Here is a 25939-nt window from a genome sequence, read left to right as displayed (position 1 = left end):
CGTTCTACGTTTTGGACAGTGCTGGTTATACAGCCTAACTGCAGCAGGAAGGAAGGACTTTCGATAGCGCTCCCTCTCACATTTAGGATGAAGTAGCCGGTCACTGACAGTACTGCACATCTTTGTCACGGTCTCATGCATGGGATGGGAATCTTTCTGCACCATGTAGCTCACCTTGGCCAGTATCCTCCTGTCACCTACTTCCTGAACTGGATCAAGGGGACATCCCAGGACAGAGCTGGCCCTTCTAATCAGTTTGTCCAGCCTATTCCTGTCCCTGGTTGATATGCCACTACCCCAGCAAGCCACATCAAAGAAGATGACTGATGCCACAACAGAGTTGAAGAAGGACGCAAGGAGTGCCCCCCTAACTCCGAAGGCTCTCAGCCTTCTGAGCAGATAAAGCCTGCTTTGGCCCTTCCTGTACACTGCATCTAAGTGATGGGCCCAGTCAAGCTTATTATTGAGGATCACACCAAGGTACTTATAGGTGTCGACTATCTCAATGTCATTTCCCTGAATGTTCACCACTACTGGTGGATTTTTGCCCTTGCGAAAGTCCACCACCAATTCCTTGGTCTTCCCGGAATTAATCCTAAGGTGGTTCCTATGACACCACTCCACAAAAGCTTGGTTAGTATCTCTGTACTCTCTTTCATCTCCTGTGATGAGGCCTACTATTGCAGAGTCATCAGAATACTTCTGCAAGTAGCAGCTAGATGAGTTGCACCTAAAATCCGCAGTGTACAGTGTGAAGAGAAAAGGGGCAACAACTGTACCTTGAGGTGCCCCTGTATTGCAGATCACTGTGTCTGACAAACTGTCCCGAACCTTTACAAACTGATTATTTTGGCACTGAACAAGTGCCTTCATCTGGACAAGTTACAGTAAGAAACATCACGGTCCAATATTAAACATGGCCTGTCCCAACATTGCACATTGGAACTCAAATAAAAATTGATAATGCCATCAGTATCTCCTCAATCAATTGGGTTCCTGAACACATCACAGACAGATAAGGAAACCTTAGGAGGTTCAGAACTGTCAGGTTTGAACGCGGTATCTGGGCCAATCCTCTAGCTAATCTAACCTCGATGAGGTCACCGCTAGTCACTGACGCTGCACTCAGATCAGCTCATTCCTCAGTGGTTCTCAGCCTGGACGGTCGCATCTTGGCACCGTCCAGTTTGAAAATTATTAATCCCCAGAGATGGATTACGGCTTGGGACAGAATGTCGGATAGGTGAGGGATGATGCTGCTTTTTATTTTTGATTTATTACAGCAGACAAGGGCTTTGATGGAATTAGGCGTTGGGTGAGTATAACTGTTATTTTTAAATAAAAAAAGGGTGTTTTTTAATTTCAAATGAAAGACTTTATGGTGGCTATTAGTGATGAGCGAGTATACTCGTTGCTCGGGTTTTTCCGAGCATGCTCGGGTGTCCTCCGAGTATTTTGGCGTGCTCGGAGATTTAGTTTTCGTTGTCTTATCTGCATGATTTGCAACTTGTTGACAGGCTGAATACATGTGTGAATTCCCTAACAAACAGGCATTCCACACATGTATTCAAGCTGTCTAGCAAACCGCAAATCATGCTGCTGAGACGACGAAAACGAAATCTCCGAGCACGCCAAAATACTCGGAGGACACCCGAGCATGCTCGGAAAAACCCAAGCAACGAGTATACTCGCTCATCACTAGTGGATGTGTGTTTATTTACAATATAACTATATGATCTTATAGATGCCTCTCCATTACTAGGCTGTGGGCTTGAGGTCACCGGACAATACAGAGGTGACATCAATCCCACAAATATGAACCCCACTTACCACCACCACAGTGCAAGTGGTAAGAGCCGTGCAAAGCGAAAGAATTTGCGCATCAAATAGATGCACCTTTGCTGGGCAGCTGGGGGCTGCTATTTTTAAGCTGGGGATCAATATCCATGCCCCCTTACCAGCCTGAGAATACTAGCTCTCAGTTGTCTGGTTTAGCTTGGCTGGTTGTCAAAAATGGGGTGTGGAGCAAACACTTTTTATTTACTTTAAAAATTAAAAAACAAAACAAAAAAAACAGTGAGGACCCCACTATTCTTGATAACCTTGCTAAAGCTGACAGCAAAGGGTTGCAGCCTGCAGCTGTCAGTTTTGTCTCGCTGGTTATCAAAAATACAGAGGAACTCACGCCAGATTAAAGAAGAAAAAAAATTCTCCCATCAGCCGCTGCCTGCTCTCGCTGTTATTACTGGCAGCAGGCGTCGACTGATGTTACTACTGTCATTGCCAGGAGGTAAACTTTTTACCTCCGATCACAGGATCAGAGGATGTGTTTGCCGCGCTGTCATGCATACGACAGTGCGAGAAACACCTGGTGTTCAGGAGCTGAACCCCCGAATAGATAACTTCCTGGTGAAGTCCAAGTTAGGAATACGTGCCCAAACAGTAGGTGTTTGGTACAGACCCCAAATTTTATTGTTCGGGTTCGCACATCTCTAATTATGATCTATTTGTAATATGGTTCTTGAAGACAGATTGTAATCCAATGGTAATAGTCTAAGCTGGAAAATTGTATTATAATCCAGATTAAATCCAAGGCAGAGACCCGAATTGACTCATATTATAATCCAATTTATTGTGAATTGTAATCCAAGTGGTTATAATGTTATAATCCTGGTTAGAATTCATAGATAATTATTAGCTAAAATGTATTCTGTGATGACTTGAGTAAATTACAGGGATTTTTATTCCGGTTGGCGTTAATTAATATTGGGATTAGACTTGTTTGAGATATTTTGTAGTTTTAATTTTCTTAGGAGATTTAGTCCTTCTTCTGGTGAAGAAATGAAAGGAGTCTTGCTTCCTAAATTGACGTGCAAAATTGCTGATTCGAACCAACGGTAGATAATTCTCACACAAAGTAGTTATTTTGTAGTTTGTTGGATAGATTTCTTGGCTTGTAGAGTGGCTCCGGATAGATCTTTAAATAAAGAGATGAAATCATAAGGGGCCGATAGCTTTTTTTTTTTTTTTTTCTTTTAGTTCCTCGTCAATGCTAATAGGTTATTTGAGAGGAGTAGAAGATGACTATAATGTCTCCTGGAATATCATGAAAAATGTAATGAGATTTTGCGATCCTGTAGGCCTTGGCGACTATCTTATCGTTGGGTATGTTTGAAATTAGTTGAGCTACCATTTTGGCGATATAGCCATCTAATGGAATCGGTTGGACTGATTAAGAATGTCTCGTTTTCAAAATGGTTCCTTCTAGAAAGGTCTTCAGAATTGGACATACGACCATTAAAAGACGAGACTTCTTTGTAAAGAATGGATTTCACCATTTCTGCATGATTATGTGTTGTGTCTTGAGATATTCTCTACCTTATCGATTCTTACTTTCGCTTTTGTAATTTCGGAGGATGTAACTATACTAAGAGACTCAAGACTATTTTGAAGAGATATATTGACCTCCATTAATATATCCTTAATGAAAGTTTCTGATGGAGTTGCATTAATAAGGATAACTTCGTCAGTTGTGGTTTTTTTAAGGAAAATTACCTCCTGCTATAGTCTAAATTTTTAACTTTGAGTTGGGACTTGGGCAACATTCAAGGAATAGAAGTAGAGCACTGCTGGCTCTCCTCATAAAGTCTTCCATTACAGGTGCGTTGGTAGCGTGTATGGTCTCAATTAAATAATTATTAATGCCCTGAGATGACTAATGACCATTAGACTTGTTATTATTTTGTGATTGGATGCCTTTTGAGTTTTCAGAGCTTGCATCTGACACGTCCAAGGGGTATTCAGATTGAATTGAGTCAAAGCTGTTGCTTCTATGGTAAGGAGATGTAGACGATGTATTAGTATAATTTAGATCGTTGGTTTGTAAGGTTTCGGATTCCACAATTCTCTTGACTCTGTGTTAATGAACTCTTGAGAATTCATCTGATGGCTATTCTTAGTATACTGATTGGATTTTAGCATGTGACTTACAAGTGGGAGACGGCCTTTTCAAGTTCCCGTCATTATCTAAAGATTTGGAGCTATGATCCTTTGATTCTGATTGCTTCTCATCTGGACATACTTCAGGGGAAGCATAGATATGTGTATGTTTATAAGAGGTTAAACACCCTAAAGGCCCCGTCACACTCAGAGATCGCGGTGTGTGACGGGGATCAGCGACTGGTCCCCCTGCCGGTTATCGCTGATCATGCTCGAGTGGCCTGGGCCGTTTTTAGATCACTGGGGCTGTAGAAAAGCCCTCGATGTAACCTGAAAGATAAGAAAACGAGTTATATTATAATCACCCGGGGATACGGTCCGGCACCTCCCATCTTCTAGCGATGACGTCCTCCTCCTTACTTCTGCCATGGCTCCTGCGCAGGCGTACTATATCTGCCCTATTGAGTGCAGAGTAAAGTACTGCAGTGCGCTGGCGCCGGACCTCTCTGACCTTTCCCCGCACCTTCGCCCTGCAGTACTCTGCTCTGCCCTCATTGAGGTGGAAATCAGACACAACCTTTGGAAGGAAGGATGGAACTGTACGGAGAACCACCTTGTCATGGTGGAAGAATAGGATAAGCTGTTTGCAATGGTGTCTGCGACTAGCAACAAAAGAAAACGCAGCAGCTGATGCTACAATAACGTTCACAACAAGCAGGGCGGTCATACATCCCATCTTCATAGCCTCCTGGCTTCTACATGAAAGATCACCTTACTTTTAGAGGATTGGCGGCAGCTGCTGACTATTGACAAAGGAGATTTTTGTGTACTCACCGTAAAATCTCTTTCTCTTAGCCTCTAATTGGGGGACACAGGACCTTGGGTGTTATGCTTTCTGTCCACTAGGAGGCGACACTATGCTTAATCTGAAAAAGATTTGGCTCTGGCTTCTCCTCCACAGTATACACCCCTGGGCGGCATCCACCTTACCTCAGTTTTTGTACCCAAGCAGTAGGAGGAGATAACAAATCCAACATAACCAAGCCTATAAACAAAGGCTACTATGTACAGCTCAAGGAACAATATGAGTACCCAACATAACAGCCCGCAAGGGCAACAGGGTGGGAGCTGTGTCCCCCAATTAGAGGCTAAGAGAAAGAGATTTTACGGTGAGTACACAAAAATCTCCTTTACTCTGTCGCCTCATTGGGGGACACAGGACCTTGGGACGTCCCAAAGCAGTCCCTGGGTGGGAAGCAATGGACGAATATTGTGCTGACAGGTCCCTAGACTTGGGACACTGCCGCCTGCAGTACCCGTCTACCCAGACTCGCTTCCACTGAGGACTGAGTATGCACACTGTATTGTTTTGTAAACGTGTGTAAGCTAGTCCAAGTGGCCGCTTTACACACGTGTTGTGCTGAAGCCTGGCGTCGAATGGCCCAGGAGGCTCCTACCGCCTGTGGAATGTGCCGTGATACCGGCCGGAATAGGAGAATTGTTTAGGCGGTAGGCGTCATGGATGGTGGACCTGATCCACCTGGCAAGGGTAGCTTTTGAAGCCGGTAAACTCCTGCGAATGCCTTCTGGAATAAGGAAAAAAAGGAATCAGACTTCCGGAAGGGTGGAGTCCTAGACACACACATACGCAATGCCCTGGCAAGGTCAAGCGTATGCAGGGCCCTCTCCACTCTATGAACCGGAGCCGGGCAAAGGGTCGGTAATGAGATGCCCTCATTGAGGTGGAAATCAGACACAACCTTTGGAAGGAAGGATGGAACTGTACGGAGAACCACCTTGTCCTGGTGGAAGAATAGGATAAGCTGTTTGCAGGAGAGCGCTGACAGCTCAGACTCCCTGCGTAGCGAGGTGATTGCCACGAGGAAGACCACCTTTTGTGATAAAACTCGAAGTGGAACTTCCGTAAGAGGTTGAAAAGGAGGTGCCTGTAGAGCAGTTAGGACCAAATTAAGGTCCCACGTATCCGGTGGACGTCTGTAAGGAGGGACCATTCTGGAGACTCCCTGAAGAAACGTCCTGACTTGTGGTTTGTTAGCAATACGCTTCTGAAAGAGCACTGAAAGCGCCGACACCTGACCCTTAAGCGATCCTAAGGATAGGCCGGCGTCCAGACCTGATTGAAGGAAACCACGATCTTTCGGAAGAGAGTAAGGGAACGGAATTCGCCCGCGAGAGTCGCACCAAGTAAAATACGTTTTCCAGGTACGATAATAAACTTTGGCGGAAGCTGGTTTCCGTGCCCTGATCATGGTTCTAATGACGTCTGGAGCAAACCCTGCCTGGGTTAAAACCCAGGTTTCAAGGACCACGCCGTCAAATTGAGAGTCCCTAAATTCTGGTGGTAGAACAGGCCGTGAGACAGGGGATCGGGACGGTCTGGAAGACGCCAAGGGGTGTCTGCTGTAAGCTGAAGGATGTCGGCGTACCATGTACGTCTGGGCCAGTCCGGCGCAATTAGGATGGTCGGAACTCCTTCCTGTTTGATCTTCCTCATGACTCTGGCCATCAGGGGAAGAGGTGGGAAAATGTACAGAAGCTGGAACTGAGTCCAGTCCTGAACCAGGGCATCCGCCCCGAGCAACCTCGGACCGCGTGTCCTTGCCATGAAAATGGAGACCTTGGCATTGAGATGAGATGCGATTAGGTCCACGTCCGGAGTCCCCCAGCGATAACAGATCCGACGAAAGATTTTGGGATGGAGAGACCACTCCCCCAAGTCCATTTCCTGTCTGATGAGGTAGTCGGCTTCCCAGTTGTCCACACCCGGACTGTGGACCACTGAGAGTACTGATTTCTTGTTTTCTGCCCAGCGAAGGAGATGCGCCACTTCTCTCATTGCCTGGGCACTGCGAGTCCCACCTTGGTGGTTCACATATGCCACTGCCGTGGCATTGTCCGACTGCACTCTGATGTGAGAGGCCTTCAGCAGATGGCAAAAAACTTTTAGCGCCAGGAAGATAGCTCGTATCTCCAGAATGTTGATGGGCATGGTCGCTTCTATTGGAGACCACGTGCCCTGTGATGTAGGTGCACTGCACCCCATCCTGTTAGACTCGCGTCGGTGGTCAGGACTTTCCATCGACTGGGAAGAAAGGATTTTCCTTTGGCCAGTACGGGTGGTTTGAGCCACCAGTACAGTGATTTCCTGGTTGACTCCGTCAGTCGGAACTCCCTTTCGAGGGAGAAAGGGTTCCTGTCCCAGGATCTGAGAATGGCTAGTTGAAGAGGTCTGAGGTGGAACTGGGCAAACGGTACCACCTCCATTGCTGCTGCCATCCTGCTAAGGAGTCTCCTGGCAAACCGAAGAGATCGGCAAGGTATGTGGATTAACATGCGAACTGCACAGCGGATAGCTTGTACCTTGTCCTTGGGAAGGTGTACCAGACCCCTGGAGGTATCGAATAGGATCCCAAGGAAGATCAGTGACTGACTCGGGAGTAGTTGACGACTTCTTAAAGTTGACTAGCCAGCCTAGACGAGTTAGTGTGTTGATCGTGATCGAGACGCTGTCTTCGCAGTCTTTGACAGTAGGTGCCTTGATGAGATCATCCAGATATGGGACGACCACTATGCCTCTGGAGTGTAGGACATCCATGGTGGCTGCCATAACCTTGGTGAATGTTCTGGGAGCCGTGGCTAATCCGAAAGGCAAAGCCACGAACTGGTACTGATTCTGCCCTATTGTGAACCTGAGAGATCTTTGATGAGCAGGCGCAATATGGATGTGCAGGTATACATCTTGTATGTCTATGGAGGCGAGATATTCTCCCTGTTCCATAGCCGCAATGATGGATCGAAGGGACTCCATGCGAAACTGCCGAACTCTTACAAACTTTTTGAGTTGCTTTAGGTCCAGGAATTGGCCGAACGCTGCCTCCCTTTTTGGGAACCACGAATAGGTTGTAGTAGAGTCCTCGGAATCTCTCGTTTTCGGGAACACGTATTATGACTCCTGCTTGAAGGAGAGAGAGACACTATTTCCTTGACCCACCTGTCCTCTGTAATAGGCAGCCAGACTTGCTGAAAGATTAAAAGTCGACCGCCTACAGGTGGGGTGTCTTCCGTATTTCGTGAGTCATGACGAGGAGAAATTCTGGAATTTCCCTCCTTTGGGCTTTGCCTGGCCTGATGTTGACCGCCAATTCTTGTCCGTCCTCTGTGCTGTCCTTTGTTTGTCCCTGCAAGGGGGAACGGTTGTAATTCTGTGAAGAACGTGAAGCGGCCTAGCCTGAGGAGTTCCGAAAAGACCGGAACCTAGCCTGGTTACGTCGCTTAAACGTACGTTTAGGTTGCGGTTGGGGAAGAAAGGTACTCTTACCCCCCGTGGCATTGGAAATCATTTTGTCTAATTTTTCCCCGAAAAAAAAAAATCTCCCACTGACGTACGGGAGATCCGTAAGAGACTTATTTGAAGACGCGTCCGCTTCTCATTCTCACAGCCAGAGGATACGTCTGATTGTAATTACATTCGCTGCTATACCTGCTACGCCACTTGCAGAATCAAAAGCCGCAAGGCGTATGTAATCTGCCACCACCGCTATCTGAACTAGTTGATCGAACATCTGAGGAGCAGACTCTTGGAGGCTCTCCTGCAATCTTTTGGCCCATTCCAGAATGGCCGTGGCTGCCCACGTTGAGGTGAACGCGGGAGCTAGGGAGGCTCCTACAGCCTCAAAAATTGAACGAGCCATGCGCTCAACCTGCCGATCTGCTGTATCCTTCAGGGTTGAGCTATCTGGCAGTGAGAGGAGAGACTGTGCTGCAAGCCTAGAGATAGGGGGATCGATTTCCGGTGGATCTGTCCACTTCTTGGTCTTTTTGAGAAAAAAGGGTATCTAGCCTCAATATTTACGGTTGGCGAATTTTTTGGCAGGCTGCGAAAAATGCTTATCAAGGATGTCCTGAAAGCTTGGGTGATCAGAGAAAAACTTTAGGGACTTCAGGGACCCCTCAAAACAGATCTTATGTTTTGGGGGTTCTTGGGGAGCATCGGATAAAACCAGCACCCGATGAATAGAAGTGATAATGTCCTCAACTAGCGCTGTATTGCTAGGAGGACAAGGAGCCTGAGACTCCTATGTTTCCTTATCTGATTCGGAGTCACAGTTGCCCTCTGAATCCTGCGCATCGCTGAGGCGTTGCCTGGAGGGAGATCTGGACCGTCGCTTTTCCATGCCCGAAGATCTCTGTGGAGATCTGCTGCGCCCGTCTCTGGATCGAGACGGTCTAGGAGACCTAGAATTACGGTGTCTCTGCCTAGAGCGGGACGACCGTGTGCCATGGGAGGACGTAGCTGAACGTGACCTATGGGACCGTTCACTACTAGTATTGCCAGAGACTGCCTGTCCGCTTATAGCTGGGATATGACCCTGCATAGCCTGAAGCAATGTGGAAGTCAGCGTATCTATGGACTGTGACATAGATGCGGCCCATACCGGTATGTCAGTGGAGTTGAAACTGTGACAGGAGCCTCTTGGGGCACTGACCCAGCATTTTGGGAACAACTCTAGCAGTACGGGTGCATGTTGCCACTGGGAAGATTGGCTTTGCAGGCTGAACAGACTGCGTAACAGCAGATAAACCTGTTTTTTGGTTTTTTTTTCCTTCGGACCTGAAGACCGACATACTGCACCGAGTGCCGGCAGGTTATTATATGACCAAAAACCTTACAGGGGTGGCTATACAGAGGAGCGCTATAGAGAACCTATAGGGAGTCTGCGTCCACAGCAGGATAATATCCTGCTGTGCCTTACCCCACCGGTGTGCTCCTAGATCCGGCGCCAGCAGAAAAACTTCGGTTCTGCGCTCCCTGGAGACTGTGCAGTGTTCTTGAGCAATATAGCAGCGCTGCTCTCTTCCCTGAGGTAAAAAGGTGGGAGGGAGGAGGGGCGGAGATCAGAAAAAGGGCGCGCAGACAGGTAAAACCGCGCCTTCCTGGCTCGATCCGCCCCCTGTATGACGCTGTGCAGCGTCATTGTCATCATCCAGGGGGGCAGGCCGGGGTTGGTAACAAGGGCGGCGGCTTCGGCTTAGGCCGAAGCCGCGGTCTAAAGTACAAAATCCTGCCCGGGAAGGGCTCCAGAGCGGCGCGGTAGTCCGGAGGGGGGCGGAAAACGAACCAAACCCCCCCCCGGATGAGTGCCATATCGCCCAGACGCCCCTATATACGCAGCGCAGCCCTGTGAAGGGTCTTTTTGACCCCTTTAGAGGGCTGACGCTGCCGCAGGTACAGGAATCCCTGCATACTGTGGCCCAAATATGACAGCCCCCGGCCCCATAGCAGTGCTGGGGCTACAATAAAGTTAGCGCTGCGAACGCAGGTCCTACCTGTGGCGTCTCAACCTAACATCCCTAGAGGGGGTTAGGGAGGGCGCTTCACCGCCATCAGGAGGAATTCTTCCTCACCTCAGCCTCAACCCAAAAAGGCCCAGGGCCTGGGGAAGGAGGGGGGTTCTCGACCTCGAACCATGCACCCGAAGGGCTGGGGAGGGAGCGACATGGGGAAGTGTTGTGAGTTCATTTTCCCCTTCATTACTGAGGCCCGAGGAACTCCCTCTTCTGGTAAAGAAAGGTAGTGAGCCTGATTATCAAACACCTGAGGCTGATGATGATCACTGGCTGAGTGGAGTTACTGACTGGATATAAGGCTGCAGACGCCCTTCTGCCCTGCGGGTGATTTCTCTGTGGGATCCTTGGAGACCAGTCTGAATTCCTGCTCCTCTAAAGCTAAGTTTGCTGCTCGACCTTTTGCATTGGTGCTTTGACTTTGTTTTGCTTTGTTTTTCTGGATTTCTGCCATTCCCTGCTGGGGTGTGCTGAATTCCTTTAGCTCTGTCTTCTGAAATTACCTGAGTGCTGATTTAGTTTTTGAAGCCTAGCTGCTTCAGGGCCTTTTTCATATCAGCTTGTTGGCTTATGTCTTTGATAGGGTTTTGGCAGATTGCAGACAGCAGCCTTCCTATCCGTTCCTATCTAGGTAGTTTTGGGCCCTGTCTTTGCTCAGTCTATCTTTCTGTCTGTGTTAGTGTTTTCATCTTGCTTCACCGTCATTATATGTTGGGGGCTGCCTATTGCTTTGGGGTCTGCTCTGGGGCAGTTTAGATTTCCCCTTTCTTTCTTTAGGCCTATTTAATTCTCCGGCTGTGATCGAGGGGTCTAGGGCATCGTAGGAACCCCCCACGGCTACTGCTAGTTGTGTTGGTGGGTTCAGGGGTCTGCAATCTGATAGTTGCCAACTTCTCTGGTTTTCTGGACTTAGCTTGTATTTCCGCTTTTGCCTCCTACGGTGACTCATTCATAACAGGGAAGAGCCATCTCTACCTCAACCGGGTACCGCTAAAAAGAGGACCGAGGAGGGAGCCATGCCGGGAGTCTCAGAGAGACCCTCTTTTCTTCATTTGTGTCAAGAAGAATCTTCTTAGGTGTGCCTCCTTGCGACACTAAGCAAAAACTGAGGTAAGGTGGATGCTGCCCAGGGGTGTATACTGTGGAGGAGGAGCCAGAGCCAAATATTTTTCAGATTAAGCATAGTGTCGCCTCCTAGTGGACAGAAAGCATAACACCCAAGGTCCTGTGTCCCCCAATGAGGCGACAGAGTAAAGTCTTTTTCCACTTTTGTCATTTCGTGTATAGGGAGTTTAAAAATTATCACATTAAGGCATCCATATTGCCATTTATTTGATCAACTGTACCCCACCAAAGGGTCTGTCCACCTGCTCCCCTAAAGAAGCTAATGAGAAGGAGGAGAAACGTGATGGGAAGGTTTATTAGCTTTGCTGGATATGGGATATTATATCAGATAAGTATTAGTGTTATTCCTATTTCTTGCATACATCAAATACTGTGCCTATTTCTACTCGCTTGTACGGATCATGCCTTATAGATTACTACATTGCTTTGGCAAGTTTTATTTGATAAGGATTATTCATCTGAACACTACTGTATTGGCATACTGTCAGCCCCCAGAGGGCGGTTTTCAGTTAAAGAGCCCAATGTGTCCCATAAGTATGGTGTATCCCCCTGTATCAGCCGCCCACCATCCGTCCATCATGATGCCCCTGTGCATCGCTGCATCCTCCTGCTTTTAATCCCAGCGCCTGCGCTGTGACAATAGTTCTCGGGCATGTGCAGTGCGCGCTGCCCGAGAACCGTGTTGTGGAGGTCCCAGATCCCGCCCCGCAGTGTGTTATGATGTATTCACACTGTGGGGCTGAGGCCTCTGCAACACGCAGGCGCAATAGCCTGATGTCGGTTCTCGGGCAGCGCGCACATTACAGGTATGAGGAGCTATTTATAAAAGGAGCTACTAACCAAATAATAGGATTCTTTATATTTTGGGAAGAGGGCCTGCAGTCAACCTAAGACTCTTCCCTGCCTGTCTGCAGAGGTTGGTACCCTAAATATTGCGACAATGGCACCAATGATCCTTAAAAACTGTGCCCTGAGCTGTCCCTAAATGCTAAATTAATTTAATATATCAAAGGCAAGAATTCCAGAGGAATCGTTATAAACAATCGACTAGGACAAATATAGATTACCATAATTAATAAAGAAATAACCATTACGGTAAAGAAATACTGCATACCGCCAGAAGAGCTGATAACGAAGAGTCGATCAATATGGCACTTACACATTAACGCCAAGCCATTTTGTAGGTTAAAGACCAGGCCTTAATTTTGAAATCGGACCACTGTCACTTTATGAGGTAATAACTCTGGAACGCTTCAATATATCCCGCTGATTCTGAGGATGTTTTTTCGTGACATATTGTACTCTATGTTAGTGGTAAAGTTTCTTCGATATGACTTGCGTTTATTTATTAAAAAAATGGAAATATGGCGAAAATGTTTAAAATTTTACAATTTTCAAACTTAATTTTTATGCCCTTAAATCAGAGAGATATGTCACAAAAAATAGTTAATAAATAACATTTCCCACATGTCTACTTTACATCAGCACGATTTTGGAAACAAATTTTTTCTTTTCTTAGGAAGTTATAAGGGTTAGACGTTGATCAGAGATTTCTCATTTTTCCAACAAAATTTACCAAATCATTTTTTTTAGGGACCACCTCACATTTGAAGTGAGTTTGGGGGGTCAATATAACAGAAAATACCCAAACGTGACACCATTGTAAAAACTGCACCCCTCAAGGTGTTCAAAACTACATTCAAGAAGTTTATTAACCGTTTAGGTACTTCAAAAGAATTGAAGCAATGTGGAAGGAAAAAATGAACATTTAACTTTTTTTCCCAAAATTTTTTATTTGGACACAATTTTTTTTATTTTGTCAAGGGTATCAGGAGAAAATGAACCACAATATTTGTTGTGCAATTTCTCCTGAGTACACCGATACCCCATGTGTGGAGGAAGAGCACCCTTTAGGCGCACGGCAGTGCTCAGAAGGGAAGGAGCATCATTTGAGATTTTGAATATCAAATTGGCTGGAATCGAGAGTGGAGGCCATGTCACGTTTGGAGAGCCTGATGTACCTAAACAGCGGAAACCCCCCACAATTGACCCCATTTTGGAAACTAGACCCCCAAGGAACTTATCCAAATGTGTGTTGAGCACTTTGAACCCCCAAGGGCTTCACAGGTTATAACGTAGAGCCGTAAAATTAAAAAAGCATATTTTTTCCACAAAAATGATCTTCAATGAGCTATAATTTTTCCATATTTTGTCCGACAGAGTCATGTGTGGGCTTGATTTTTGCGGGAAGAGCTGACATTTTTATTGGTACCATTTTCGGGCACATAACATTTTTTGATCACTTTCTATTCTGATTTTCCTGTTCATTTTTTGAATGAACATAAACCAGCAATTTAGGAATGCTTTTTTTTTTCCCCCCTCCATTCCGCATGTGGTAAAATTAGTATGGCAGCTTTATTCTTCAGGTCACTACGATCACAGCGATACCTCATTTATATCTTTTTTTTATGTTTTGGTGTTTTTTACACAAAAACTTTTATAGAAAAAATATTTTTGCATCACTTTATTCTGCGAGCTATAACTTTTGTATTTTTTTGCTGATGATGCTGTATGGTGGCTCGTTTTTTGCAGGACAAGACGACGTTTTCAGCAGTACCATGTTTATTTATATTCGTCTTTTTGATCGCGTGTTATTGCACTTTTTCCAAGCGGTATGAAGATACTGCTTGGAAAAAGTATAATTTGCTACTTTTTTGTATTTTTTTTTTTACTGCGTTCACTGAACGGGTTAACTAGGGTGATACTTTTATAGATGGGATTTTTACGGACGTGGCGATACCAAACGTGTATTTTTTTGTTTATTTTAGCTTATTTTACATAAAAATGTGTAATTTTTAGGGGATTTTTTAGGGAATTTTTTAATAATTTTTTTTATATTTTTTTTTAAATGTTTTGGGTTTTTTTTTACCTTGTCCCTTTATGGGACTTTCACTTTCGGTATAATACATTACAATGCTCCAGCATTGTAATGTACTATACCAATGCTGAGAGCTGCTGACACCATGCTGTGAGCATGATCTCACCATCTCTCCGTAGGTAAATGACCCGGAGGTTGTCATGACACCTCCGGGTCATCATGGCACAGGTCAGGCCCCGCGATTACATCGCAGGGACGCCGACCTGAGGCAGAGGGAGCCCCCTATCCTCTGAACGCTGCGATCATGCTCGATCGCAGCAGTGAAGGGGTTAACAGCCAGGGGCGGTGGGGACTCTGCTCCTAGCTGTCAGTGCAGGACGCTCAGCCACTGCAGCGCTGGGCTCCTACACTGATCAGGCAAGGAGAAGCTCAAATTCCAGCTTCTGCTGATCAATGCTGTGTTTGGTCTGTCAGATTGACCGACCAATCACAGCGCTGTGGGTGCAGGGACCGAGTGCTGCCGGCACTGAACTGAAACTGCGTGTTTCCACGCAGTAACAGTTCAAAGGCAAGATGTGCAGAGTCAGTCATGGTGCTGAAAGTTACCTCCTGCCATGACAGACTGTGCACATCCATAGACATTAAGGGGTTAAAGGGAACCTGTCCCCCCCCTTGGCGCTTTTCAGTTAAAGAGCCACCTTCAGCAGCACTAAGGCTGCACTCTGTGATGGTGGCTCTTCTTTTTCTGATCCCTAGTAACGCTGAAATATCGACCTTTTTTGTGCATTGATTGGCTTTTACACTTTTTGGCCATGCTGCCAGGATGACTAGATACATTCACGAGGTGTACTTCCTTAAAAATTAATGATTAATAAAGAATTGGAATTTTTGGCGGGTTTTTTTCTGGTACGGTTGTTGTGACTATTAACATGCCTGGACAAATGTGTCCTGCACACAACACCCCAAAGTGAGAGCACTTATACACAAGGGAGGGATTGACCCTTCCCACCATCCTCATTTTTCATATGGTACTATGCTGTTATTACTTTTCTTCCTTACACAGATCTTTGCCCATTTCCATGCTGGTACTATGCTCATAACAAAGGCAGCTGTACCTCTGCAGCGTAGGACCAATATGCCCATTTCCATGATCCGGCCAGCTCCTGAACACCACAGGGAAGCTCTGAAGCATCATGTCTGCTAGTGGTGTGGACAAGTCCTTTAATGGCAAATAGGCTTCAAGACCTTTTGCTATATAAAAAAAATGAGATTTTGAGGATTTTTTCTTGGAGTGGATCTGCTCCAAAACCAGACTCAAAAACGCTTGGAAAACTCTTCCTATTCATTTCTATGGGGAGATCCATTTTGCTGGTCACATGAGGAGATTTAACCTTTTCTTTTTCACCCTTAATGATGAAAATGAAAAAAAAAAAAAAAAATAATAATAATGCCTGTCCTATGTTTAAGTGGATCAGGAAGGAAACCAATCCAATGGCTGCCTAGGACACTTTCAGGGAGGTAAAAAAAAAGCAAAACCTTTAGAAAAAAGAAAATTCCTCAAAAAAAAAAAAAAAAAAAAAAGCGTTTCCCGGAGCGATTTTCCCTTAAAAAAACTTGTTTTTGAAGGACTCAAAACACAAAAACGCCATCTACACAGACTTTGACTGCCATGTTTATGAAATAAAAAATTATTTTTTCTTGTGTAGTAACCATCTATTCACCTTCACTTCTAATAAATGAACAGGCGGCCATGTGCCTGGCTATTTGTACATACCGATCCCCTGGTTCTCCACTTCCCTCGGTCCTTCTGACTCTTCGCCCAGTCCACCCAATACTTTGTACACATCTGCGTGCACAGCATCAACTCTCACTGCATAGATTTTGGCGCTTGCATCAAGTGTCCCTGCAGCAACCTGGAACGTAAGATACATTGTAAAAATGGCTCATTCATTGGCATCCGGTACAGACACAAGAGAAAGGTTTGCATCCACCTTGAAGTTGGTGAGTTCACTTCCTTTCTCCTTGAGGATGTCACCCATGTAATCAATCAGGTGCAGCCCAAAAGCATTCTTTGTGGTTATTCTCTGCAGAAGAAATTGGAAGCAATGTACCAACGTGTAATACAATAATAAAGCAGAAAATCTATACGGCCGGGTACGTGTGCCGACTGCAAATGCGTCACGTGATGAGCAGAAACCTACGTTCTCCTGAGACAGCTTGATGCAGGTAGAGTAATGGTCCGAGATCTGTGTATTGGACAGTTTGGGCAGGACGAGTGACGACGCTTCAGATCTGTCAAGAAAAAGATTGTTCATGGTAATGAATATATCCTATGACTGCAGGGAATAAGCAGACGTGGTAGGAATACCCTGCACTGGCCGTCTACTCAATCCAGTTTGGGCTTCAAAAAACCTGACAGATAATCGCACTAGTTAGAAACTATCATATGCTCAGAAGCCACGGATGAGAGCCGAGCCTTAGTCTGGTTGGAAGAATTGAAGAGGATTTTACAATACAAGCTGCACACATTATTAACTACATCTTAGACCTGATGAGTCTGATGTAGTTACTTTGAAACGCCATGTTAGAATGATTGCATAGCCCTGATATTAAAATGAGCATTTTAGGATTCCAGTGAGAGAGAAAGAGCTCATGAGTCCAAAATGTTTCAGTCTTCCCACACCCGACAGCTACAGCTCATACTGAGCAGTGTGAGAGCTCAGCAGCAGGGAGATCTGAGTTCAACTTTTTTTTAAAGAGGCCATTTTGCCAGGTCAAAATTGTGACACTTTTATTCATATTTCATTCCCACTGCTCCCAAGTATGCAGCTTTGTTTTGGTTCACCCGTTGGTTTCAGAGATATTGGACACTTTTTATTTCGTTTTTATGAAAGGGCTCACATGGCGATCTAAAGACACGCGTCCAGAGAATCCTGGGAGCCTTATCCCCTTGAAAAGGCTGTAAAAAGTAGCACCTAAATAAAAAGGCCCAAATCTCTGGAAAAGTGGAGGATTTATATATTGAAAAAATAAATGGAATACAGAGGGGAGCAGTGGGAATAAAATAAGAGCAAATACTGGTCACGTTTCACAGTGTGACAGGCAAGGCTGCGGCGTCGGTGAGCCAAACCTCTAACTCCTCAGTTTCCCTGACTCCAAAGCACTGATCACTACTGAGAATGGACATAAAGTGCGGCACAGATTCATCTCAACTAAAAGCCGAGATCCTTAGATCAGGAACAGAACAGACGTTTATAGGAGATTTCAGAACTTTCCCAAAGTCTCGTGAAAACATTTTCGGCACCTCCTGCATTGTGCTACTATACCCAATTTATTATATATTTTTGGAGTCGGAGTGGGTCCATTTTATACCGACTCCACCAAAATGGACACAGACTCAGGCTCCACAGCCCTGGTGATAGGTCCACTTTAAGACGTCGTCCACTACTTGAACAACTTGTCATAGCTTTGGCTTGGCCCAGATAAAATAATAAACTTAGACTCCCCTCCAACGCCGCTGCCGTTCCCGAGTTGTCGGCACTCCGTCTTGCGGGCATCTTGTGCTGTTGTGTTATGTGACGCGGATCAGCGCTGGTGTCACTGTCCCAGCCTCCTGTCGAATTGAGCAGGAGGAGACACTCAGATCAGGGAGAGACCTTAATTCCTCTTCATGTTCAATTTGTCCGAAGGTGGTGACAGTGACGCCAGCGCTGATTGGGCGCCGGCATCATAAATGCATGCAAGCAAGCCCTGTTACTGCGAGTGCCAACATCGTGGGAACGGGAGGGGAGTATAAGCTTTATTATTTTATCGGCACAAAACATTTTGAACAAGAAGAATCTCTTAATGACTGGGAAATTTTTCATTTTTTTTGCGCTTTCCTTACTCCCCTTCCAAGAACCATAACTTTTTATTTTTCCGCCGACATAGTCACCATATAAGGTCTTGTCTTTCCCTGGACGATTTGGACTTTTGAACAACATCTATTTTACCATGCTGAGGCTAGTTTCACACTTGCTTTTTTTTGCAGCGCGTTTTTCCCGCAAAAAAACGCATTGAAAAAACGCATACATAAGCATACAACTGCTGCGTTTTTTTCAAGCATTTTTATGAGCATGCATGAAAAAAACTCAGCGTTTTTATGCGTTTGTATGCGTTTTTAGCGCGTTTTTACCGCGTTTGCGTTTTTTTCCAACATTTTTAGGTGGCCCCTCACACTACCCAAACCATGACTTTACTAACCCTAACCCTGACCCTAACCCTGACCCTAACCCTTAACCAAATCATACTTAACCCTAACCCAAACCCTAAACCCTAACTAACCCTAACCCTAACCCTGACCCTAACCCTTAACAAAACCATACTTAACCCTAACCCTGACCCTAATCCTTAACAAAACCATACTTAACCCTAACCCTAACCCTGACTCTAACCCTGACCCTAACCCTTAACAAAACCATACTTAACCCTAATCCTGACCCTAATCCTTAACAAAATCATACTTAACCCTAATCCTGACCCTAACCCTGACCCTAACCCTTAACCAAACCATACTTAACCCTAATCCTGACCCTAACCCTGACCCTAACCCTAACCCTTAACAAAACCATACTTAACCCTAATCCTGACCCTAACCATGACCCTAATCCTTAACAAAACCATACTTAACCCTAACCCTGACCCAAACCCCAACCCTGACCATAACCCTAACCCTAAACCCCCTTAACTAACCCTAACTCTAACCCAAACCCCTAAATTCCATGGTTTAAAAAAAAAAACGCATATGCAAAAAAACGCATACATGAGCATGCCAGTGCGCACATATGCGCATCCATAGGCTATAATGGCCATTTTTAGCGCAAAACGTGCGCATATGTGCGCATGCGCTTTTTTGCAGGGCCAAAAAATGCAACATGCTGCGTCTGGAAAATCCCAACGCACACCCCAAAAAAACGCTGCGCATGAAAATCGCATACATGCGCTTACCAGCGCGCAGGTATGCGCACCCATGTTAAATATAGGGGAAAAAACGCATGCGCAGGTGTGCGTTTTTTTCCAGCGCTAAAAAACGCAAATGTGAAACCAGCCTGAGTAATGGAAAACAGGAAAAAAAATGCAGTGAAATCGCGGGAGAAAAAAAAAAAATCAACACACTTTTGACATACTTCCGGAGAGAATGAGTATGGCTCTAAAAATTCTTCCAATACGGGCCCTTCAGGCTTTATCCCTACAACTAGGCGTATTATGACAAGACAAATCACTAAGAACAAGTCCAATACGGGAAAGGTGCCCCAATCCCAGGGAGGTGTACAGGTACTCAATTTATCTACTCATGTCCTGTCCAAAATACAATTGGAAGTTTTGTCCAGAGGGTTGTCTTTTTGTCCGACTAATTCTTTCCACTTCTTTACAGCCATAAAGAACTGCACTTGTTTTCACGCAAACTGTTACTGCGTAAATTACATGCCAGGAGGACCTCAAGGGAGATGATCAGTGAGGTCGAGAGAGAAGCTCTTCGCAATTTGGAGGAGCTATTGGATGAGCAAACAGCTCCGTCAACAAGTAGGTTCCCAACATCTATTCTTCCAAAGTCAACAAAATTCCCCCCCTTGTCGCTATGCCCGGCTTTTGAAGTCTTTACCAAATTGGTTTATGACTTCAAAGAACTATCGACTAAGCGTCGATATGATAATTTGACGCATGCTCAACGTATTGCTATACGAGAGCTACAAAAGCTTACTGACGTGGTCTTCAAGCCAGCCGACAAGGGGGGGGGAATATTGTCGTCTGGCCCCACGATAAATATGAGCGTGAGGCCTTTCGTCAATTAAGAGATCCTAATACCTACTCACGTTTATCGTCTAACCCACTTGCGACCTTCTCTCTCGACCTCCAGCGCATCCTCTTGGAGGCTCTGGACAATAATGTCATCTCAAGGCAGGTCTTTGATGGTCTTGTGACTAAGTATCCGAGGATTCCAACTTTCTATTTATTACCCAAGGTCCATAAGAACGCCCTTGACCCCCCAGGGCGTCCTATAGTGTCAGGCATTGACGGACTTTGTGATCCTATCTGTCAATTTATTGATTTTTATTTAAAACCGTTGGTGGAAACTCTACCATCATATATACGCGACACTACGGACGCCCTGGCTAGGGTCAATGGTGTTTTTGTGGACCAAGGGACTCTACTGGTGACTGCCGATGTGGAAAGCCTCTATACGTGTATTGAACACTCTCACGGTTTGGATGCGGTCCGCCTCTTCCTGGGCGCTTCCGATCTGGGTGGCCCTTTGTGTGGGCTTATCCTCGAGCTGTTGCACTTTATCCTTACCCACAATTTTTTTACTTTTAAAGATCAATACTTTCTACAGAAGCGCGGCACGGCCATGGGCGCGGCCTGTGCGCCTGCGTATGCTAATCTCTTCCTCGGTTCGTGGGAGAGAATAATCTTTGGCGATGCAGGCCGCTTCCCATGTGCTGTGCTGGCACAGGTATATAGATGATATCTTCTTTTTGTGGGATGGATCGGTGCAACAGCTCGGGGATTTCATGAGGACGCTGAACCACTTGACCTATTCTTATGATAACACTAAGATTAGTTTTCTGGATATTACCATGAATGTTGATCACTCTGGTTATATTCAGACGGATGTTTATCGTAAACCGACATCCATTAACTCTTTGGTTCATGCGTCCTCTGCCCACAACCCTTCCACCATAGGGGCCGTCCCGGTTGGACAGTTCCTACGGGCGAGGCGGATCTGCTCTTCGGATACCCAATTTGAGATTCAATCGGCTGATTTGAAGATGCGATTTCTGAACCGTGGATACTCAAATAGAAGTATCAAAAAAGGCTACTTAAGAGCAAGGGCAACACCACGCGGCAGTCTCCTGGAATCTTCGAAGAGGCCCTCTCGTTCAAATAAGGAGAAACCTATTAGATTTATATCTACTTTCAATCAATGGGAGGATATGAGACAGATCCTTATGAAACACTGGTCTATTTTGGGTACTGAACCCTCCCTGGGAGCATCCTTGGGATCGTATCCTTCAGTGACTCCAAGAAGGTCCAAAAATCTTAAGGACCTTCTCGTGCAGAGTCACTACCTACCCGTACAGGTTAATCCGTTTGGCTCCAGGGGCCCTACACCTGGTTCCATACCCTGCGGTCACTGTGTTGCATGCACAAATGTTCTGCGCTGCACCACCTTCAGTACCTCGGATGGAAGGAGACAGTTTGATATACGCCATCGAATATCCTGTGGCAGTACGAACGTGATCTATTACGCCACATGTGACTGTGCAAAAATTTATATTGGACTTACGTCAAGGGAGCTTAGGATGAGGGTGCGTGAACATGTGCGGGACATCTGTGCATCCAAGACAGTGACCGATATGTCCCTCCTTAAAACCTTGCCCCGCCATTTTCGACAATATCATAATGGCGAATCATTTCCCTTAAAATTAGAGGGATTGATCAAGTACATTTAGGGGCGAGGGGGGGGGAATTATAAACGTAGGTTGGCTCAAATTGAGGCCAAATGGATTATTACACTCGACACAATGGCCCCTAAAGGGCTTAATGAATCACTGTCGTTTACCTCTTTTTTGTAGGGTATCCTGAACGTTGAATATTTTCCTATTGGGCCTTTTTGGTCCGTTTATTTATTTTGTGCCCCCTCTTCCCCACTGTTTCCCCATATCCCAGGTTTTGGGTTGGTTTTATTCATTATTGTTTGTGTGTGTTTTTTTGATATATGTTTCACTTATTTTCTTTTTTAGTTTATGCTGGACCTCTTTTCCATCCATCAATTGGATCCATATTTTATATTTATACTTGGCTGTTCCACTAGCCTTAATTTTAATATCTACACTGGATGCTCATTATCTTGGACATTGGTGTCTATGGACGACTATGGGATGCTATAATTTGAAGAGATTAAATGTGCAGTGATGTTATATCCGAATTCTTCAGTACCCTCTGATATATATGTATAAATCTCTACTTGCATTTGCCTGTTTTATGTAAATATATATTTCTGTCCACTTTTGACCTGTGTCCAACATTCTGTGCACTACTTTGATGCATGGTACATTCATTGGCATCAGTGGTTGTGCGCACGCCCACTGTCCCTGTTTGTGGCCGACATGCGGAGGAGTGTCTTTTGCCTTCCTCCGGGCTCCCGGGGACTCCTCCTCCCCTGCTGCCCGGGGTAACGTTTGACGCTCTCTCCTGCATTGTCCGGCCCTTCGGGTGCACAGCGCGTATGCGCCGCGCCGAACCGCTTTGATTGGCTGATCGGGAACCATGTGACTAATCACATGGGCTTAAGAAGGTCCTGTGCGCACTCCCCGGTATACTTCCCTTGAGAAAGCGTCTTTTAGTCACGCGAAACGCGCGTCGGGCGTTCCCCTTACCTGGTCCTGGGTCCACTCAGCCTCTATTTGTACATCTGGTAAGATATCTTTTCAAACTGGCCATATGAGATTTACTCGTGCACACTAGGTTATTACAACGGATCTATGATGTGGCGTAGGGGAATTAGCAGACACTGGTTACTTACCTAGATGTGGCTATATCCTATATACACTGTTTTGTTATTTGATATCTTGTGGCTGGGTGTTCTTCCCGGGCTTCTGTTTTCTACCCTGTGGTGTCTTTTAACTTTTTGTGCTTTCGTACTAAGTGATACATATGCTAACTAATAAAGACGTATTATTATACTCACCTAGTTACTCATATTTTCTCTTTGCATGTACACTTTTGACATTGTTTCAGAACAATTGTGGTGATTCCAAATTTACAATTTTTTTATATCTTTTACGTAACGAGAAAAAAAACCCTGAAATAGTAGCATGGTGAGCTGACGTTTTTATCGATTTAACTTTGGGTCAGAGGAGACATTTTGATCACTTTTGCTTATGATTAAAAAAAAAGCAATTCTGATATCTCAAATTTTTTTTCCTGTTTACAGTTTTTAGCGATCAGGTGAACTAATAATATATCTTGATAAAAGGAACTTTAGGGACACAGTATACGAAATGTATTTTTTAATTATATTTAATGGGGCAAAATGAGGGCAATTCAAATTTCTACCACCTTTCTTTTTTATCCTATACTTTTTTTGTGTTTTTAGTCTCCTTAGATGTCTTGAACCTGTGACAATCTGATCGCTTATAAGTACAGTCGCTCCTCTGCACCGTTCCGGCCTTCTGTGGGCGCTGTCTCCAATTTTGATGTGCGCAGGTGAGCCACCGTAGCGTCTGGTCCCAGTGATCTCCGGTACACAGTGAAGGTGAATTCCCCACAGTGCAGAGGAGCAACGGCAGGCAAAATGCGCAGGATTTCCAGACGAGCTCATGACGTCAAAGAGACACCGAAGAGAAGGGGAAAAGTAATCTTATATAATGAAGACGGGAGGCAGTCTTATCTTACGGGCACAGCATATGCCCCATAGCATGGAAGACCGAAGCTATAAAAAAATAATTTTTACTGAACAAGGAATCATCAAGTATGACTAACTTCAGCTGTATACAATCTGTATTCCCATATTAATATCTCAAAAAGCTCAAAAGGGTGACAGATTCCCTATACTAATCAAGGAGACAAGATCTGTGCAGAGGTGCAGAGACAGACGAGATCAGAGCAAAGGAGCGGAGACAGACGAGATCAGAGCAAAGGAGCGGAGACAGACGAGATCAGAGCAAAGGAGCGGAGACAGACGAGATCAAATTAAAGGAGCGGAGACAGACGAGATCAAATTAAAGGAGCGGAGACAGACGAGATCAAATTAAAGGAGCGGAGACAGACGAGATCAAATTAAAGGAGCGGAGACAGACGGGATCAAATTAAAGGAGCGGAGACAGACGAGATCAAATTAAAGGAGCGGAGACAGACGAGATCAAATTAAAGGAGCGGAGACAGACGAGATCAGATTAAAGGAGCGGAGAGAACCGAGATCAGAGCAAAGGAGCGGAGAGAGACGAGATCAGAGCAAAGGAGCGGAGAGAGACGAGATCAGAGGAAAGGAGCGGAGAGAGACGAGATCAGAGCAAAGGAGCGGAGAGAGACGAGATCAGAGCAAAGGAGCGGAGAGAGACGAGATCAGAGCAAAGGAGCGGAGAGAGACGAGATCAGAGCAAAGGAGCGGAGAGAGACGAGATCAGAGCAAAGGAGCGGAGAGAGACGAGATCAGAGCAAAGGAGCGGAGAGAGACGAGATCAGAGCAAAGGAGCGGAGAGAGACGAGATCAGAGCAAAGGAGCGGAGAGAGACGAGATCAGAGCAAAGGAGCGGAGAGAGACGAGATCAGAGCAAAGGAGCGGAGAGAGACGAGATCAGAGCAAAGGAGCGGAGAGAGACGAGATCAGAGCAAAGGAGCGGAGAGAGACGAGATCAGAGCAAAGGAGCGGAGAGAGACGAGATCAGAGCAAAGGAGCGGAGAGAGACGAGATCAGAGCAAAGGAGCGGAGAGAGACGAGATCAGAGCAAAGGAGCGGAGAGAGACGAGATCAGAGCAAAGGAGCGGAGAGAGACGAGATCAGAGCAAAGGAGCGGAGAGAGACGAGATCAGAGCAAAGGAGCGGAGAGAGACGAGATCAGAGAAAGGGTATGTGCACACATTGCGGATTTTTCCGTGCGGAATCTGCAGAATCCGCAGGTCAAAATGCCTGCGTTTTACATGCGGATTTAGCCTGCGTTTTTACACCTGCGGATTCCTATAATGGAATGGGTGTTAAAACGCTGCGGAATCCGCACAAAGAATTGACATGCTGCGGAAAATAAACCGCTGCGTTTCCGCGCTGAATTTTCCGCATGTGCACAGCGATTTTTATTTTCCATTGCCTAACATTCTACTGTACATCACTTGCGGATCCTTTGTAGAATTTCACAAACGTGTGAACCGATGACCATGTTGCAGCTTTGCAAAGCTGCAGTGCGGAAGCTCTGTGGCGCACCGCCCAGGAGGCACCCACTGCTCGAGTAGAGTGGGCCCTGATACCCGGAGGGGCTCCGCGACGCTTAACACGGTAGGCTTCCAGGATAGCCGATCTGATCCTGCGAGCAATGGTGGCTTTTGACGCCGGGTGACCTTTCCGCGCTCCATCAGGGATAATGAAAAGAGACTCTGTCTTTCGCAAGGAAGTCGTCCTAGACAGATAGACTCTTACCGCCCTAACCAGGTCCAGCTTGTTCAAGGACCGCTCTCGGGGATGAGTTGGATTCGGACAAAAGGACGGGAGCACGATATCCTCGTTGAGGTGAAACGAGGACACCACCTTCGGAAGGAACGAGGGCGGAGGCCGCAGAACTACCTTATCCTGGTGGAGAACCAGAAAGGGAGAGCGGCACGAAAGAGCTGCCAATTCCGACACGCGCCGGACGGAGGTGATGGCCACCAGAAAGGCTACCTTCCAAGAAAGGAGAGAAAGGGAAATATCCCTGAGGGCTTCAAAGGGCGGACCTTGCAGAACCTCAAGAACCAGATTAAGATCCCATGGATCCACGGGCGCCCGGTACGGCGGGACCGTGTGAGCCACGCCCTGAAGAAAGGTCTTAACCTGAGGACGGGAAGCCAACGTTTTCTGAAACAGAATGGACAGCGCCGAAACTTGACCCTTCAGGGAAC

At 45.8% G+C, this 25939-nt stretch overlaps 1 protein-coding gene across 2 annotated transcripts in view; it reads right to left on the bottom strand.

The window, feature by feature from the left end:
* The window catches only part of NCAPH (non-SMC condensin I complex subunit H), a 165928-nt gene that overhangs the window by 38349 nt on the left and 101640 nt on the right, over positions 1-25939 (bottom strand). For both annotated transcript variants that reach the window (XM_073559536.1, XM_073559535.1), the window contains exons 3-5: positions 16510-16600; positions 16300-16392; positions 16083-16221 (exon numbers count right to left, since the gene is read on the bottom strand). In XM_073559536.1, the coding sequence (XP_073415637.1) occupies positions 16083-16221; positions 16300-16392; positions 16510-16600 (323 nt within the window). The remainder of the gene's footprint in view (positions 1-16082; positions 16222-16299; positions 16393-16509; positions 16601-25939) is intronic.

Source organism: Dendrobates tinctorius, unplaced genomic scaffold (genome assembly GCF_039654945.1).
Source record: "Dendrobates tinctorius isolate UK_male_01 unplaced genomic scaffold, ASM3965494v1 ptg000272l, whole genome shotgun sequence".
NCBI classification, from domain to species: domain Eukaryota; kingdom Metazoa; phylum Chordata; class Amphibia; order Anura; family Dendrobatidae; genus Dendrobates; species Dendrobates tinctorius.
Note: the sequence above shows the minus strand (reverse complement) of the source record. Positions and strands in the feature narration are given on the sequence as shown.